At 41.7% G+C, this 12,390-nt stretch overlaps 1 protein-coding gene across 2 annotated transcripts in view; it reads right to left on the bottom strand.

The window, feature by feature from the left end:
• FMN1 (formin 1) overlaps nucleotides 1-12,390 on the bottom strand; it is a 417,492-nt gene that overhangs the window by 21,296 nt on the left and 383,806 nt on the right. For both annotated transcript variants that reach the window (XM_053594041.1, XM_053594043.1), the window contains one exon: nucleotides 7,603-7,752. In XM_053594041.1, coding sequence (XP_053450016.1) covers nucleotides 7,603-7,752 — 150 coding nt within the window. The remainder of the gene's footprint in view (nucleotides 1-7,602; nucleotides 7,753-12,390) is intronic.

The raw sequence follows: 12,390 nt of genomic DNA, 5'->3' as shown, positions 1-12,390 counted from the left end.
AGATACACAAATACCTACCACTGTGTTACAATTGCCTACAGTATTCAATATAGTAACATGCTGTGCAGGTTTATAGCCCAAGAGCAATAGGCTACACCCTCATTCTAGGCGTGTAGCAGACTGGACCATCCAGGTTTGCATGAGCACACTCCATGACGATGTTCACACAATGACAAAATTGCCTAACAATGTATTTCTCAGAATGTGTCTTCCCTGTTAAGTGAGGCATGGCTGTATGTATTTAAATTAAGTGCTGCAAATTTATATTATAGCAATATGCAAGAACAGGAGAGACTAGTGGACCCAGCACTCAGAGAAGAGAATAGAGCCTGAGAGTTAAGCTGATCCCAGGAATCACACTGTGTGATTCCTCTGAAATGTGTATTGAAGCTCCCAAGTTCATACCTTTGCAATGTGACTTCTCAGAATGTTCTTACCCTCTTTCTTTACTCAATAGCTGAATTTATCTGCTCAATGCTCAGCTCATTTCCTACCTAAAATTGCAGGAAATCAGGGTTGGGAAAGACCTGCAAGAACCCTTAAGTCCAGGAGTTCCTAAACTTGGATGAACGTAAGAATCACCAGGGAGGTGTCCTCTCCCAGCTCCAAAGCTTACTTGGTATATTTATTTATTTATTTTTGCAGTTTTTGGCCGGGGCTGGGTTTGACCTGCCCCCTCCGGCATATGGGGCCAGTGCCCTACCCCTTTGAGCTACAGACATTGCCCTGCTTATTTGGTAAATTTAAATAAGAGGCATGTATAAAGGCAACCAAACAGAAATGTATTCCTGCTCTGTCATCTCTGTGGGAAACTTCTAAAATAGCAGAATCCTAGGCTTCACCCCCTAGTGCCAGTTTTCCAGCTGCTGATCTCCAGCATCCCCCTTGCTGGCTTCTGAATCTCCCCTACAACACACTCTGCCTACAGTCATCCAGTCATCCTTAGGCTAAACATCTTTCCAAAGCCTTCCCCGGCATCTGTATTTCCTCGGGATTATTCCCTCCTCCAACTCTTACACCACCCAGATCTCCAATGCTCACTGAGTATCACTGTGACTGTTGTGAGGTGCCTTCCGTGCCAATGGGTACATTCCGGGCCCTGTGGCAGAGCATGTACCCTACAAGATTCCATAAGGAACAGGTTTATGTTCTAGAGGTGGAAAGAGACATGTACACTTCCAAAATAAGTTGGAATAAATTAAATCCTAAAGGACGGCAAGAAAAAATGCTGTCAGATACCAGAGGAAAAAGCAATTCTACGTGAGGGAGAGTTCAGATTTCTAGAGAAGCTGGATCTGGAGGCAGTCCTTAAAGGATGACTACCATTCTGATCAGCAGAAAACAACCAGGGAGAATGGAATATGAAGAAATTTACCAATGAGAACACAAGGGTAGCAGGTGCAGGAGTGAGAAACAGTGAGTGGCCATTGTGATAGGTGCAGGGGTGGGATGGAGCTATAGGAAATGAGGCTGGAGAGTGGTTTTAGGGCAGGTTCTCAGAGGGTCATGCTATACTTTGGGAGAAAATATGGAGCATTTCAAAGAGCTTAAGCTTTAGTGTCAAAAAAGCCTTAGGTCTTTATCCCCATCCTGTTGATTATTAGTAAAACTGTGATGTTTAAAAATTCATTTACTCTCGGGCGGCACCTGTGGCTCAGTGAGTAGGGCGCCGGCCCCATATGCCGAGGGTGGCGGGTTCAAGCCCAGCCCCGGCCAAACTGCAACAACAACAAAAAATAGCCGGGCGTTGTGGCGCGCACCTGTAGTCCCAGCTGCTTGGGAGGCTGAGGCAAGAGAATCACGTAAGCCCAAGAGTTAGAGGTTGCTGTGAGCCGTGTGACGCCACGGCACTCTACCCGAGGGCGGTACAGTGAGACTCTGTCTCTACAAAAAAAAAAAAAAAAAAAAAAAAAATTCATTTACTCTCTCATGCTTAGTTGCAGAACAGCATTAAATCTTTTTTTTCGGGGCTGTTGTGAGGACCTAATAAGTTAATAAATGAAAGTACCAGCCTTAGGCAATTCTTGTTCTGCTTTATTTCACGAGCAATGGAAAACAATCGAATTTGTTTAAAGAGATGAATGTGATCTAACTTCTGTTTTAGAAAGATAGTTGGACGCAGTGATAAGGGACATTAAAGAGGAAATAGAAGAGTGAGAAGGGTATTTCAATCATCCAGGTGAGAGATGATGAGATCCTGAACTAGGGCAGAGTCCCTGCAAATACAAGACAAGGAAGGCGAACCACTGAGCGGGCAGGACGGAGAAGATTCTGAAGAAGATGGAAAAGGAATCACATAGCATTGAAGACAATTCAGGAGGATTTAAGAGGAGGATAGTGTCACCATCAAAAGTTAGGAAACCTAAGAGGACTGGGCCTCAGTTGGGATAGAACAATTCCCAGCTGGGGCATACTAAATTGCAGATGTAGGCCGGGCACCCCGTGGCGATGTTCAGTGTGCAGGAGGAGATTTACATCTAAAACTGAGAGAGGAGGTCACTTCTGTGTAGGAAGACTCGGGAGGCCTGGGCAAAGGTGAGGCTATAAAAATAACTGAGACTAGCTACAGAAAGGGTACAGAGCAGAAAAAGAGGAACAGAGAGACCTGAACCTAGGGGAAGGCTCACACTTAAGGAATAGAAGAGAAAAGAGGAGCAAATGAAGGACCTTTGCAAGAAGAGACCCAGCGTACTATCAAAGCAATAGGGCATTTCAAGATAGAAGAAGTTATCCTCAGTGTCAAAAAGTAGCAGTGGTAGAGAGTTAGAAGGAGCCATTTGTTTTCACAATTAGGAAATGTGGCCACGTCTGCTAATGGTCTCAACGTGCATTTCTCACACTTCCTTTAATAATGGAACCCATGAATCTTTATCTGGGCACAGAGCTCCCAGATAACCCTTCATTTCCTGGACTCCCTTGTCTATGGTCATGAGGCTAAATTCTGCCCAACGGGCTTAGTGTAGAAGTGATGTATGCACCTTCCAGCTCATGCTATTAAAAGGAAAGGGTGTGCCCTTCCCTTCTCACTGGCCGTGGTGGTGGTGGACGTGACCCAAGCCATCTATGACCTTGGGAATAAGGACCACACCTCAAGAACAGCAGGCATGAATGAGAAGGAAACTGCATCCCTGGCATCTAAACGCCTTGCACTCAGATTGTTATGCAGGAGAAAAATAATTTTTTTCTTTCTTTAAGCAACAGTTATTTTGGTCTCCATTATGGCAGACAAGACTTTACCCTTACTGATAAGGGAAGGAGTATGTGGTAAGGAAAAGTAAAGAAATGAATATGAACTCTTCTTTTAAAAGAAACTTGAGGAGAAAAGAGATGGAATGATAGTTTTCAGAGGAAAGAGGGCCAAGAGATGTGTTCTGTTTGTAAAAAATCAAGGATCCTATAATTCTAACCATTTTTTAGTCTATCTCCTTTCCTTATTCAGGGTCTATTTTTAATTTGGCGGAAGAATTTTCTAATTTATTGCTTGGGAAATAAGCAGGTTTTATTCTTTGTGATTATTATAATTTAGCGGGCATTTACTATTTGTATACTTGCACAGAGCTGCTTTCAGTCAGACATGACTTAGGGAAAACCAAAGTTTCGCCTAGGGAGTGACTATTTGTATTATTAAAGGATTCCTTTAAAACACAAAGCTGCGGCTCACGCCTGTAATCCCAGCACTGTGGGAGGCTGAGGAGGGAGAATCGCTTGAGCTCAGGAGTTCGAGACTCGCCTGAGCGACAGTGAGACCCCGACTCATGAAAAAAATGGAAAAACCCAGCCGGGCGCCGCGGCGAGCGCCTGTAATCCCAGCGGCTTCCGGAGGCCGAGGCAGCGGGGTGCCCACAGCCCGAGTCTGAGGTTGTGGTGAGCTACCACGCCCACTGCACTCTGCTCAGGGGCATAGGGTGGGACCCTGTCTCAACAACAACAAAAAAATACAAAGCTGCTTTGGAGTTAAGTATATACAAACCATGTAACTATACAATGGAGGGTCAGGGAAAAGAAAGTTAGCTTGTTGGAAGTTACTGTAACGATTATGTGTGTCTGCCCATAGGAAAGCAGAATTCAATAAGAATTTTAGCTTGTGGAGCTTTTTCCCAGAATAACTTTATCATGTAAAGAGAAGAATTCCTGCAGTGTCTACACTGCAATCAATGTTTCCTTTGTGGGTTACAGGATGGCCTAAGTCCCCAATTCTTGGTCCTAAAGTGACTTGAGCAGTAGGGAGCTCTGAGAACAGTCTTCATCCTCCAACAGCTTTGAATGCTGCTGTCAGGTGTATGGCAGTTGCTTAATGAACTATAATAGCTGCAAGTAATATACTTAGTTTTGTGAAGAATGAAAGTACTGATTTTAAACTCTCCTTCTAGAAGTCTTTTTTATACCTGAGCACTGCCTGTGCCCAGAAGGGGTGAGAGAAGGGCTGATGTCCTTCTTGGGAGAGAGGGAGGGGTTTAGTCTTGATCTGGGGCTCAGGATAATGACTGGATGGGCCACAGACTGAAGCTACCACTGACCAGACTTCTGATTTCAAGATTGTTCTTTTTAAGCACTAAAGGAAGCAGGAAAAGCTTCATCTTTCTCTGCTGCATCTCTTTTAATAAAAGGATTTGTTCTGTAAAATTTGGATTCAGTCAAAAGGCCATCCTCAAGGATCCCAAGGCCACATGCTCCTCACCTGATAGCATGTAGGGGCTCAGAATTTGTGCCGGGATGCAGAATTTTTGCTCTTTTGCCTAAGACTGGCTTAAATACCAAAGAAAATTGAATACCATTAATACATCATCACATGGTAGATTGCTCTTCTAATAATGTAGTTAATCTGCAGATAAACCAAATTCCCCACTACTCAGCTGCAGAGACACTGCTTGATACCAGTGATAGGGTTTATTGTTCACTCACAGGGCACAGGAACCCTGGTCATTTTTATACAGTCATTTGTGTGTTTAGAGATTGTTCCAGATTTTATGAGGGGCAGTTGTCACTGAGTTATGTAGATCCATCTCAACTTTGCACCAACATAACGTGTATCCATGAAAATCATACTAAGTAGAAAAAGAAATAAATACTCTCTACCACCCAAAATTAACCTCAAATAGCCTAAAGTAGTTTGCAACACTTGCATTTCATTTAGAAGTAGTTTAAACAAAACATCATTTGATGTGGAATCTGTCTCTTTGAGAATACTACTACTGATTCTTAATTTTTCTCGATAATTTTGGGAGTATTAGGTGGCCTTCAAATACATTTAAAAATCAAGTGGTTGAATTTCCTCTTATGGGATCTCAAAATAAAGGGTTTTCTCCTTTGTAATTATAAACTATCAGGTTTTCAACTGGTTGTGAATTTTATTTTTTAAGATACCTTTATACTATTCTTGTTAATAATGTTATGTTACCTCCTGAAATTTAGTGTTGTTGGGATTTCTTCAAGAAGTATAATTGAAAACTATAGTATCAGGTATCATTAAATAGCATCAAAATGAAGCAATTTTACTGTTTCTTGTTTCATTAAAATAAAACAATTCAACCTAATTTATTTTACTATAATGAATATGATTCCAATTGTCAAAAAGCTAAAATCCTTAGCAGATAGAAGACAATTTAAAAAAAGCCCCTCACGTTATAAGAAAACTTGTGGACATTAATCAGTTTGGTTCAATGGTTGATCAGTAATATACATAATGTGCTAATTTCTCTTAACAAGCAGGGTTTCCTAAACAAGCTGCCTCCAAAAATGTTATCAGTTGTTATTAACTTTCAGAGACCTTGTTTTAGGTTGGAAACCTTGATGCTGCACCTCACAAAGCATGGCTGGAATGAAGAAACCCTGAAATGGCTAAATGAGAAGAATGGAAAAGGGTCTTGTGAAGTCCTGACCCCGTAAAGGTGTTGGTTTACAGAGTGTGAAGCGGGCAATTCAGCAGCTGTACCCAGGAAGCCACGCCACAAAGGCCTGTGGCTGGGAATCAGAGAAATGGCATTTTGAAAGACGGGTGGATACCACCATCGTAGCAGACGCGCAATTAGTTTGGTCACACTTCTGTGAGAGGGACAACTCCTTATTTTGGAATGTAGTTCAGTATTATTAAACTGAAGAGCAATGAATTACCCTCCGCTGTTTTTTCTAATTTATTTATTTTTTTTTTGGTTTTAGACCATTCTTTAGAGCCCCCCAGGTCAAATTCACGAAGGGTTATGCTCAAAATCTGAGGTGTAAATTCCTAAGCAAAGGCTGTCTGTCAGGTGTGGACCCTGAGAGGTGACCGTCAGCTGCTGCCCTGTTATAGGAAGAGGAGCTGGACTTTCCTAGTTTCACATGGGAATTTACTCCATAGCAGCTTATTTTGGCTTAAAGGGCTAAATAAATGACTGCAGGACAACAGCAGTGGGTTGGGTGCCCAGATTTTTAGGATTTTTTTCCTGTTATTATCAACAACCTATTTTCTTAACAAAGGCACTTGATGGGAAGATGTGTTGATAAAATTTTTTTGAAAGCTCTTTGACTTCCTTGAAAAGAAAGTTTCTTTTTTTAATTTAAATTACTTGAGAAAATATTATTTTAGAGATTCAGTAACACTGGGTCAACATCTTTAAATTTTGAGACTCTTAAAAGCAGTGTTTTAAGGTAAAACATATTAGAATAGGTTGTGTGGTGTGTGTACATAGATTACATATATACTTTTTCTTTGATTACAAAGTGAAAAACAAAAATACTGAATTGTGGTATTTTGGGTCTTGTTCACGAGATACAGATGCTATAATTAAATAAATCGTTTCCCTGACTTTGTAGAATGTTTCACCTCGTTCCATTCCATTTTGAATGACATTCTCATACATCTGTTCCTAAAGAGGAGCGGCAAGACCCGTCTGAATTTTAAATCCATGACACCCCTTTATGAAACAGTTGTGACCTGATCACTATATTTTCGAGTAGAAATGCTTTTTTTTTTGGATCAACAGTGCCAAATTCAGTCTAAGGAGAACAAACACACACGCAGATGTCCACACACACAGCCTACATTCAGAGCCGAGGTTTTCTCCTACCCCCAACTAATAAAATCATGAGGCTGCTAGAGGCCTAGCGGCATGCAGTTTGATGTCCCCAGCAGGATACGGAGAGTCAGAAGTGGCGCTGTAAATCCAGTGTGGGGCTTCAACACCATGTGAAGTGTGGCCCGAGTCTCAGAGATTTCCCTTTGATGCAAGTTCAGTATATTAATGGGAAAAGCATTCACTTTTATTTGTCTATACTGTCTGCGACAGCAAGGCTGCCTCATTTAGCCTGGGCCAACATGAAAATACACAGAGAAGCAATCTGTTGCAAATTAGAACAACTCTCATTTACTAGTTAGTAATTGGAAGGGGTTAAGAAAAGTGTCAGATCACGTAAGTGTATCTGCTTGGGTGGACAGCAAGCCTTCCCCAAATTTCCCTATGGCCCCGAAGCAGAAATTCTTCCTGGATGTCTACTTGATCTGGAAAAAAAATCACCATCTCCCCTAAAATGCTGATGTGTGAGAAATAGGCACATCTTGTCAGTGTTGAGAAGGCAGTTTCCAAGACTCCTCAAGGGGAATGAAAATCTTCATTTGAACCTTACCTTTCTTTAGATATGTTTTTACTCTCCCGTTTCCAAATCGTCTTGAAGTCACTGCAGAACTCGTACCATACCAGAAACACATAGCTGGGTGTCACGTCCTTCTCACCAGACTTTGGCTTCATCCCAAAATATCCTACTGTTGTTTCAAAACTGCAACAGGTAGGGGGAGAAATGGAGTGAAGGAGAGGGTGAGAAACTGTCAACGCCAAAACCCATTAAGGTGAGGAGAGAAGACGGTGGGGGCAGTCTCCCACACGCCTATCCTCCAACACAGGACCCTGGGCTCAGGGCTACTGCAACTTTTTTCAAACCTCAGAGAACTTATTTGTCCATGCTGATTTGCCAAGAAATGAAACTTTACTGGGGACACTCTTGGGCACATCTTATCTGTATTAAAAAAAAAAACAAAAAAAACCTCTGCATACATCTAGGGGTGTGGATAAAACTTCTTGAGTTTGCTCTTTATCTCAAATCCATGTCTTTTTTTACCTGCTCTTCATTTTGTGTTTAATGATCCCATGTAAGACTGATGATGGTCAGTGAGATGGCCCACTGGGAACAATTCATCTAGTGAATGTTTCATGAAAAATTAGGAGAATCAGCTCTACTTCATTCTGGCATACACGGGTTTTGTGATCTTGGGCCAATCACTCAGCATGTTTGACACCCAGTTTTCTCAAGGGGAAAATAAGAAAAGAGATGCTCTGATTCCTAAGAGGGTTCTGTTTTAAACCTTGATAAGAATACAAGCCACCAATATACAAAAATAGAAGCAACTATGGGCATAGCAATGTTTGGATGGGAAATCATTTCTAATCTTGAAAATGATTTCCAATATGGTCAGGAAAAAAACACAGGTCTTCCAAAGTGGATTTTCAAATATCACTAGGACCTACCTCATGAAGGCTCACTGCATGCCAGACTATCTGGGCCTCCCAAGCAGCCCTTCTTGGAGGCACTAGCTTTGCAGCAATTTATAGCTTTGAACTCAATCTTTCTCCCTCACCCCCACCCACCCCAAGCCTCACCAGCTCATTTGCCATGAGCAAGAACACTTAAATAAACGGCCCCCTTTTCCAGGGTGTTGGAAACTAATCAAAGCAGGAATGGCCGGCCAGGTTTATTACTCAATGCTCTATCATCTGTTCAGACACAGAGGCTTTTTGTGGCCATCCTGAATACTGATTTTCTAATGGAACTCTATTCAATGGCGATTGTAAAACCCTGAAGCCTGTTAGTATTATGGTGCATACTTTCATCTCGTTCTCGGTTATTGGGCAATATGTATCTCATAAGATTTTATCACATTTCACAGATGAACTGTTAATTGATTCCATGGCTACGATTAGGCGAGATCCAAGCTGGAGCTGCAGCTCCGAGTCCCATAAATTCTTTGTGCTTCTGTAAAAAATAAATCTGCTTTTAATGCAAATTAAAACTACTGGTCAGGGAATTTTGGCTCCCAGTTATTAAAAGACTGGAAGTGCATAAGTGGAAAAAGGCAATAACTGCAGTAATCTCTTAAGGGACTCGTTTATAATTCCAAACATACAAATTTGGGAGAAAAACCACCTATGGAAGAATTCAGCAATGTCCACTCTTGCCCCAAACATAGTTCTTAATTCTGTGGTAGTCAAAATACTGAAACAAAAAAAAAAAAAAAAAGCAAACATTCCCTACATGGCATGTACTTTTATTTCACTCAAAATGAAAACTATACTGATCATAGCATGGGAATATATAAACAGAGAATTATCTAACCTATAGGAATAGGCAATACATTTCTTAAAAAGTCACAGGAAGCTGACACTGGAAGGGACTCACAGGTTGACTTTCCCAATATTCTCCTCTTACAGATGAGAAAATAAGAGACCTCAAGAGACTAAAGGACCTTACTCAGTGGCAGAGCTGGACAGAGCACTCAGGTCTCCCTGATTTGCTATGAAGATTCCATCTCCTCTACCCTTCTGTGGCTCATGGCCACTCACACAGGCTTTTAAAAAATAAAATAGCTATTTTGTCCCATTTATACTATAGACAGAGTTGCCCTCCATTGCATAATGTGCATTCCTCCCAGGCAGGGTATCATTATTTTTCTTCTTACGCTCATTTCACACAGATCCATCCTGACACATTACGTCTATGCTAATAGAGAGGAGGAAGACTTTTGCTGTTAGTATTTAGAAGAGCAAATTATTTTCTAGTTTTATAGTAGGACATAGTTTAGTCCATCATTATGCTTCAAGGATCTCCTCAGAACCCTGGCATTATTCAGAGTCTAGATTGGGACACCAGTCTAGATTAGCCTGTTGCAAATCCTGGTGGGGTTTCAGAGAATGACAATGTGGTAGTCGCCACTGAGCCTGAGGAAAGCATATCACCCACCTGGGGGCCTTGATTTTCCCAACTCTAAACTGAAGCTTCCCTCACTGCCTTTCCCTCCCTGGGATCTGTGAGGCACCCCCCTCCCCACCCCAGAGGAGGAGAAAACAAAAATAAATACCAATTTCCAGTATTTTTTTCCCCCTATGTGTTTTGGAAAGTTAGAAAGCAAGTAAACCTCTCCAGAAGAATCAAATAAACAGTGCCAGAGAATGGCCTGGCTTGAGTGCTCAGCAACTTTGACAAAGATGCCACTGCTCTGAGATTGTGCCTCGTGTGATTTCACTGTTATCTCTTCGTTTAAGAGAAGGCTAAAAGCTAGAATATGAACCACAACTCAGTAAGATCTATGCTAGATGGAACTCTCTTTATTCCAAATTCACCTTTGATTCACAGGAGACTGTTCATTGAAAACCTTCTGAAATTTAGGCAAGAAAACTGCAGAGATTTAACAACCAATACACAGGGAGTAAAGGGTTGATCAGGCTATGTGAAATTTCTGTTTGTGACAGCTAATTCTAAAACAGCACTCAACTCTAAAAAGATTGATTTCTACTCCTACGTTTTTCTATACAATTTTTTTTTTTTTTGGTTCATTCTAAACTATTCCTTCACTCCTTTTCTCTCTGCTATAATTCCTAGTCTGATTTGTGTCTTTTAAACTCATCCAAACATTTTTAAAGTACAGACAATGATTACATCAAAGAGCCCGTTTGACTTCCTCGGGGTTGAGCTGCCGGGGCAGAACACACCCGCTTAGTGAACACGCACGTCTTCAGAAACTGCTTAGGAAAAGCAAATCTTTCTCAGCCTCAGAGTAAACTGTTTCTCTTGAGAATGAGGAATTTACTAAATCTTACGCGAATATTGCAACACTGACCACAACCTCCTTAAAGAGTGTAACCAAATGACTGTGGGTTTCACATTAAAGATGGGATCTAACGTATTTCATGTATGACATGAAAGCTTGACTACCTTCACCACAAAGCCACGGAAAATGCTGACAACCAAAATTAATGACTCCCCTCAGCACAGCTAAGGCACAGCAGCGGCTTTGGTCCCTCTACCGTGAACCCCCTTTTCTTGAAGCAAGAATCTTGAAAAAGTATTAGAAATCTGACATTCACCCTGGAAGTTGCATTTCTGTCTGGCCTGATACCAATGTGTCCACGTTGCCATCTCTTCTCTACATGCTGAGCATTTCTGTAGTACAGACGTGCCAGTTTTACACATTGGGAAGAGGAGCCTGATGTAAAGATGGGGAAAACAGGGAGGCACAAAGAGCTAGAAACATAACCATGGAATTGTCTTACTTTTGAGTGATTCTCTTAACATGATAACCCTGACCCAGGAACATGTATTCACTTAGAAAAGAATAAGATTTGCCTTCACTTGCTTCCATCATTTTAATCTTATTGCTAATTACAGTGGAAACAGAACAAGGGGTTGACACCTGTCAAAGCAGGGCAGACAATGCCATCTTCAGATTTCGTGGCTAGTTCATCTCTATAGTTTATTTGCTTTTAAATTCACACCTGGGAAGCAAGCTCATTTTCCCCTACATACTGTATCCTACCCTCCCTCTCATTTATTTTTCTAGTACTTTTAGAATTGGAACAAGCAAAATTTATCTTGATTTTCCGCCCGCCTATTCTCACTCAGACTTGTAAGAGGGAAGAAGAACCAAGGTGATTAACACAGCCAACAAGCGAAAAGGAACACTCCTAAGGGATTAGAGCTGCTGATTATTGGGTTCTACCAGGTGGAGTAGATGGTGCCTCTCTGGTGTCTACTGACAGAAGAGTAAGGAAGGGGCCTGAAGTAGGTGAAGTGAGGCTAAACGGGAGGCCCCCGAGGTCTCCTAACTTCTAGGAGAATTTTCCATAGACTGTGCAGAGGGCGATCTATTCTAGCCATCTGCCTCTGGTTTACAGAAACCTCTGGGATCTGAAGAAAGAGCAAGTCTCTTAAGTATTTGCAGTAACTAGTTTAATATAGTTGTAATGCTAAGGAGGATCAAACTGTTCCTAAACTTCCATGAAGTAGTCCGGGCAGAGTAATGAGGGAGTGGCAGACAGATGGAATAGTGTCTTGACACAAGAGAGGCAGGGGGTCACTCCTAGACGGGTCCCTGTTTCCCAAGGAGAAACATCCCCAGTCCTTTTACAGCGCTTTCACGCCAGCTCCCAACTGCACCTCATTGCTCATCAATGCAGTTTGAACAAAAAAGGCCCAGAGTGGCTAGTCAAACATGATGCCACGTGAAACCAGGCTGTCATATAGGGACAAAGGCAATGTGACTCCATTTGCCTGAGGTATCCAGAGAAGTCAAAGTCACAGAGGCAGAAAGCAGCATGGCTGCCAGGGACTGGGGTTGGGGCTGGTAGATACAGAATTCATATTTAA

This window comes from Nycticebus coucang, chromosome 6, assembly GCF_027406575.1.
Source record: "Nycticebus coucang isolate mNycCou1 chromosome 6, mNycCou1.pri, whole genome shotgun sequence".
Classification (NCBI taxonomy): Eukaryota; Metazoa; Chordata; class Mammalia; order Primates; family Lorisidae; genus Nycticebus; species Nycticebus coucang.
This window is presented reverse-complemented; position numbering and strand designations above follow the sequence as displayed.